This window comes from Hemitrygon akajei, chromosome 11 (assembly GCF_048418815.1).
Source record: "Hemitrygon akajei chromosome 11, sHemAka1.3, whole genome shotgun sequence".
Lineage (NCBI taxonomy): Eukaryota > Metazoa > Chordata > Chondrichthyes > Myliobatiformes > Dasyatidae > Hemitrygon > Hemitrygon akajei.
This window is the reverse complement of record NC_133134.1, coordinates 167,117,412-167,124,457: the sequence shown is the minus strand read 5'-3', so window position 1 is coordinate 167,124,457 and position 7,046 is coordinate 167,117,412. Positions and strand designations below refer to the sequence as shown.

General features: G+C 43.5%; 1 protein-coding gene across 1 annotated transcript in view; it reads left to right on the top strand.

Moving 5' to 3' along the window:
* Positions 1 to 6,886: 6,886 nt before the first annotated feature.
* eif2s2 (eukaryotic translation initiation factor 2, subunit 2 beta) overlaps positions 6,887 to 7,046 on the top strand; it is an 86,823-nt gene continuing 86,663 nt past the window's right edge. The window contains exon 1 of the mRNA XM_073062181.1: positions 6,887 to 7,037. Within this exon, the coding sequence (XP_072918282.1) occupies positions 7,023 to 7,037 (15 nt within the window). The 5' untranslated portion in view covers positions 6,887 to 7,022. The remainder of the gene's footprint in view (positions 7,038 to 7,046) is intronic.

Sequence of the window (7,046 nt, the reverse complement as noted above, 5' to 3'; positions counted from 1 at the left end):
GGTGGTCCTGGTGTGGATGCTACGTAGCCTCCTCCCTGATGGGAGTGGGACACACAGTCCGTGAGCAGGGTGAGTGGGACCTTTCACGATGTTACTGATGTTGATGCTTCAGGTCGAGACCCTGCATCAGGACGTTGGGTTCCGATCCAATGTTTTGATTCAAACCTTCAACAGTTCTTTTCTAGTGCCTACCCAGAGATGCTGCTCGAGCAGCTGAGGTCCTCAAGCAGACTGCTTGTTGCTCTGAATTCCAGCAGCTGTGGTCTCTTGTGTCTCCAAGGGAAGATAGAGTGAGTGAGAAGATAGTGAGGAGTGCGTGGGATTCTTCTCTGAGGGTCGTCACCTTGTCGTGGTGGAGAGGCTAGAGTGATCACTCTACAGTGGGATCCAGGAGAACCCACTGTGCTTGCACAGATCCATAAAGGTGAGAGGTTAGCTTTACTTGTACAGTACATCGAAACATACAATGAAATGTGCCGTTTGGGTGTGGGGGGGGGGGGGGGGGAAGAGAAAAGTGACTTTTTTGCATTGTTCTGCTGTATTGTGGGCATGCAATGCTGGCACTGAAATATATGTCGAGATGTGTGGGCTGCCCCCAGCACGTCCTTAGATTAACAGAAATTATATATTTTACATTTCTGTATGTTTCGATGTTTCTAATCCATAAATACATCTGAAATGAATCTGAGGGACACACACAAAATGCTGGAGGGACTCAGCAGGCCAGGCAGCATCTATGAAAAAGCACACAGTGGACATTTCAGGCTGAAACCCTTCATCAGGACTGGAGAAAAGAAGTGAGGAGTCAGAGTTAGAAGGTGCGGGGGTGGGGGGGGGGGGGGGAGAGAGGACCACAAGGTGATAGGTGAAACCAGCAGGGGGAAGGATGCAGTAAAGTGTTGGGAATTCAATTGGTGAAAGGGATATAGGGCTGGAGAAGGGAGAATTTGATAGGAGAGGACAGAAGGCCATGGAAGAATGAAAAAGGGGGAGGAGCACCAGAGGGAGGTGATGGCCAGGCAAGGGAATAAGGTGAGAGAGGGAAAAGGGAATGGGGAATGGTGAAGTGGAGGGGGGGCATTACTGGAAGTTTGAGAAATCATTGTTCATGCCATCAGGCTGGAGGCTACCCAGACGGAATATAAGGTGTTGTTCATACAACCTGAGTGTGGCCTCATCGTGACAGTACAGAAGGCCGTGGATGGACATGTCAGAATGGGAATGGGACGTGGCATTAAAATGGATGGCACCTGGGAGATCCAGGTTTTTCTGGCAGATGACGAAGCTGTCTCTCAATCTTCGTCGGGTAGGCTATTTGTCGGAGGGAGACTATTTTCATCAAGAGATTGCTTGGTACCTTGAAAAGAATGTACTGCCCGAGAGAGTGGTAGAGGCAGAATTAATGACATCATTTAATTGGCGTCTGGACAAGGACTTGAAATGCCTGGGTGTTGAAGGCTGGAGGAGGCTGAATGAATATTGAATTGAAAAGCTAGAGGCTTATAAGATATTACTCAGATCACACTTGGAGTATTGTGAGCAGTTTTGGGCCCTTTTCTAAGACAGGATGCGTTGGCTTTGGAGAGGGTCCAGAGGATGTTCACGAGAATGATCCTGGGAAAGAAAGGGGTAATGTACGAGGAATGTTTAATGGCTCTGGGTCTGTACTTGCTGGAATTTAGAAGAACGAAGGGGAATCTCATAGAAATGCATGGAATATTGAAAGGTCTAGATAGAGTAGATGTGGAGAGTCTAGGACCAGAGGGCACAGCCTCAGAATAGAAGGACATCCCATTAGAAGAGAGTTGAGGAGGAATTTCTTTAGCCAGATCTGTGGAATTTATTGTCATGGATGGCTGTGGAGGCCAAGTCATTGGATATATTTCAGGTGGAGGATAATAGGTTCTCAATTAATAAGGGCATCAAAGGTTACAGGAAAAAGGCAGAGAAATGGGGTTGAGAAGGATAATAAATCAGACATGATGGAATGGAGGAGCAGACTTGATGGGCTGAATGGCCTAATTCTGCTCCCTGTCTTATAGTTTAATATACTTTGTAGATTGTCTCTGATTGTCATGGATGATCAGCATTGTTCTGTTGCTGGAGGTACACCCTTCTGTTAAATGAATGAGACGTTCAGGGTGTTAAACTGAGATACCATCTGGATTCACAGCTCAAAAAGAGCAACAGGGACTGTTCTTGGTGGTTTTTTTTACACATTATTTAAGAGCTTATTTGGTTATCATCTCATTTCTATTTTGGGTGTTTGCTGTGTACGATTAGCATGTGGTATTTCCTAGAACTAATAATGTTGGCACTTTAAAAGCACCAGCTATAATATGTGGTTCAGACACCCGAGGCAAGTCCAGCTAAAGCTCTGTTAAAATGCCAGTCTCGTTCAGAATCAGGTTTAATATCACTGGCAGATGTTGTGAAGTTTGTTTTGTGGCAGCAGTTCAATGCAACACATAATAAAAAAAACTATAAATTATGATGTATATATTAATTTAAAAAGCAGTGCAAAAAGAAAGTCAGGAGCTCTGAGGTAGAGTTCCTGGGTTTATCTCTCATTCATAAATCCTGAACAGCTCTGGGCCCAGCACTGACCCCTGAAGCACACCGCTCACCACTGATAGCTAACTAGAGTAACACCCATGTATCCCAACTCTCTACTTTCTATTAGTTAACCAATCCTCTATCCATGCTAATGCATCAACCCAACTCTATGTATCCTTATCTTATGGATAAGTCTTTTGTGTGGCACCTTAACAAACGCCTTCTGGAAATCCAAGTAAATAACATCCATCTGTTCCCCTCTTTCCACTGCGCTCATTATATCCTGAAAGAACTCCAGTAAGTTTGTCAAACAGGACCTGCCTTTGCTGAATCCATGCTGCATCTGCCTGATGAATCCATTTCTTTCCAGATGCCTCACTATTTCTTCTTTAATGATAGCTTCAAACATTTTCCCAACTACAGATGTTAAACTAACTGGCCTATAGTTAGCTGCATTTTGCCTACATCCTTTTTTGAACAGTGGCACGACATTTGCCGTCTTCCAATCTGCGAGGTCTTGCCAAGAGTCCAGAGAATTTTGGTAAATCATCACCAAAGCCTTCACTATAACTTCTGCCATTTGTTTCAGTACCCTGGGATGCATTCCATCAGGACCAGGGGACTTGTCTATCTTCAAGCCCACAAGTTTGCTCAGCACTACCTCTTTAGTGATAGCTACTATATCGAGGTCCTCACCTCCCATCGCATCCATAACATCCCTCTTTAACAGGTTAGACGTGTCCTCCACGTGAAGACTTACACAAAATAGTCATCCAAAGCCTCAGCATTTTCTCATTACCCAACATCACTTCCCCCTTCTTGTCTTCCAAAGGACCTACATTCACTTTAGCCACCTTTTTCTGCTTTGTAAAATTATAAAAAACTTTTACTATCTGTTTTTATATTTTGTGCTAGTTTATTTTCATAACCTAGCTTCCCTTTCTTTATTACTCGCTTAGTGGTACTTTGTTGATTTTTAAAGTTTTCCCAATCTTCCAGTTTCCCATTGCTCTCGGCAACTTTGTACACACGAGCTTTTAGTTTGATGCCTTCCTTTATTTCCTGAGTTATCCAAGACTGTCTCTCCCCACCCTTACTGTCTTGCATTTAACTGAAATATACTTCTCTTTGAAAGTCTTCCACTGTTCCTCAACTGTCCCACCATATAGCCTGTGTTCTCAATCATCCCATTGTTTAGGCATAATACACTGGTTTTAGATTGAACTATTGCACCCTCCATTTGTATGAGAAACTCTTTCCAAGATGATCCCTAACTACAAGATCACTAATTTTACACCGTCTCATTGCTCAGGACCAGATCTAAGATAGCACGATCCCTTATAGACTCACTAACATGCTGTTCAAGAAAGCCATCATGGATGCATTCTATGAATCCTCCTCAAGACTGCTCAAACCAACTTGATTCACCCAATCTATGTGCAAGTTAAAGTCTCCCATGATAACTGCTGTTCCATTTCTTACATGCCTCAGGTATTTCCCTGTTTACTGCCTGTGCCACTGTAGTGTTAATATTCAGTGGCCAATAGACAACTCCCACTACTGATTTTTTCCCTTTGCTAATCCTAATCTCTACCCAGATGGATTCAACATTCTGCTCCTTAGATCTTATATTGTCTCTCACTATCACCCTGATCTCATCTTTAATTAATAGCACAACCCCACCTCCCTTACGAAAGTTGTCCTTCCACATTACCTGATATCCTTGGATATTTAATTCCCAATCCTCTCCACCCTGCAGCCACGTCTCTGTAATGGCCACTAAATCATACCCCTTTGTACTGATTTGAGCCACAAGTTCACTGACCTTGTTTCGAATAAAATGAGCATTGAGATAAAGTGCCCTTACATCATTATGCTTTTAAAATCTAGTAATCTTTGTCTCTTTTGCACTTGACTTTTCTGCACCCCACCCTTACTTTTCTCTTTTTTATCTTTTGCTTTTTTCTTTATCTTTATCCACATTTTTCTCTTTTACTTTATCCATACCTCTCCTATCTGTTGAACCCAACCCTCTACTATTTAGTTAATGCCCTATCCACAGTCCTAGTTATGCCATTCACCAGGATCCAGGTCCCATCATGGTTCAGGTGGAGCCTGTCCCATTGGTACAGCTCCCTCCTTCCCCAATGCTGGTGCCAATTTCCCATGAATTCAAACCCACTTCTCCCACACCAATCCTCGAGCCACACATTTAACTCTCTAAATCTTCTTGCTCCTATGCCAATTTGTATGTGGTTCAGGTAATTACCTAGAGATTACCACCTTTTTGGTTCTGCTAATTAATTAGTCCCTAGCTGCTCAAATTCCCTCAGCAGAACCTCCTTCCTCATTCTACCTATGTTATTGGTACCCACATTGACCACAACAACTGGAACTTTCCCCTCCCACTACAAATTCCTCTGCAGTCAAAGAATTGTGACAATACAAGATGGGGCCATTCTATTGTTGTGTCAATGGCAGCTCAAAGTAACCAATGCAAACACGAGGAAATCTGCAGATGCTGGAAATTCAAACAACACACACAAAATGCTGGTGGAACACAGCAGGCCAGGCAGCATCTATAGGGAGAAGGACTGTCGACGTTTCGGGCCGAGACCCTTCGTCAGGACTAACTGAAAGGAAAGATAGTAAGAGATTTGAAAGTAGTGGGGGGAGGGGGAAATGCAAAATGATAGGAGAAGACCGGAGGAAGTGGGATGAAGCTAAGAGCTGGAAAGGTGATTGGTGAAAGTGATACAGAGCATTTTGTGTGTGTTGCCAGAAACAATCAGCAGGTTTTCAGAGAGACACAGAAGCAATACATGAGGTTGAAGACCCATTTTGCTCAAAGGGTTTTTGACCAGAGGCAGACTGTCCTGGAGTTGGAGACCAGCATTTTGTGTGTGTTGTCAAAGTAACCAATGGTCAGTTTTACCGCAATCATTTTGCAAATGTGTGCAGTTTTTCTCAGATTGATACATCATCATCATTGCCATTATATGCCTTGTCTTATGATGTGAGTGATCGTGGTCTTTCCGTGACCATGGTTGCTCTTGGCAATTTTTTCTAAGAAATGGTTTGCCATTGTCTTCTTCTGGGCAGTGCTTTTATAAGACAGCTGACCCTGGCCGTTATCAATATTCTTAAGCGATTGTCGGCCTGGTATCAGTGGTCACATAACCAGGACTTATGATATGCAGTATCTGCTCATACGACCATCCGCCCACCACCTGCTCCTGTGGCTTCACATGACCCTGACTGGGAGCGCTAAATAGGTGCTACACCTTGCCCAAGGATGATCTGAAGGGTAGTGAAGTGAAGGATCATGTTATAGCTTCTTTGGTAGAGATCTATCTCCACCCCACCACTCAACAGTTTGATTATTGCTTTATAATTCATTCTACTTCTATTATCCTTACAGTAAGTTCCAAATCATAACAATGATGTAAGATGGCATTGTCAGGATAGGTATGTTAAAGATGATCACTGACCTAGAGTAAAGCTGAAAGTATTCCTGCTCCTTGTATTAATTCCCCAACTGCAGTCTAGGTTATCATTAATAAATGCAATTATAAAGAAGTTACGACAGCAGCTAGTAGGAAGTTGAGGAGACTTCACAAGTGACTTTCACAAATTTCTACAGATGTACTGTGGAGAGCATTCTAACTGGTTGCATCGCTGTCTGGTATGGAGAGGTCACAGCACGGGATTGGAAAAAGCTGCAGGAAGTTGTGAACGCTGCCAGCTCCACCACGGGTGCTACCTCCCAGCTTCCCAAGCATTCAGGACACCTTCAAAAGGTGAAGGCTCAAAAACGCGACATCCCATCACCCAGGACATGCCCTCTTCTCATTGTTTCCATCAAGGAGAAGGTACAGGAGCCTGAAGACCCACATTCAAAGTTTCAGGAACAGCTTTTTCATCTTTGTCATCAGATTTGTTCATGGATAATGAACCCATAATCCTCACTAGTGTTTTCTTCTCTTTTTGCACGATTTATTTTTAATATACACTTATTGTTATATATAGTTTATTCTATATGTGTTGCAATGTACTGCTCTCGTAAAACAACACATTGCACGACGTATCCCAGTGATATTAAACCCGATTCAGACTTTTAAGTTTACTCATTCAATAAATACTGTAAACTACGATGTTACATGTGCGCATGCGTCTTAACATTTAAATTTGGCACATGCGCAGTAGTGGTTTGAATTGCAGAGGAAAGATGATGCAATGGTAGTGGATCCCGCATGATGGCTGTCGCCTGCATGACGTAATTCGGCTGGCAAAACATTTAACCAATAGAAATGGAAATTTCGGTAAAACTGGCCAATGGTGGAGCATGACAGGGAAAGAGGGCGGGGCGAAGAGGTTGTCCGGTTGGGCTGCGGGTGTTGCACTCGTTCTCTGGTGGTGACAGGAATCGGGCAGCGAACCGGGGGTTTTTAACCAGAGACGCCATCATGTCTGGAGATGAGGTAGGTCCT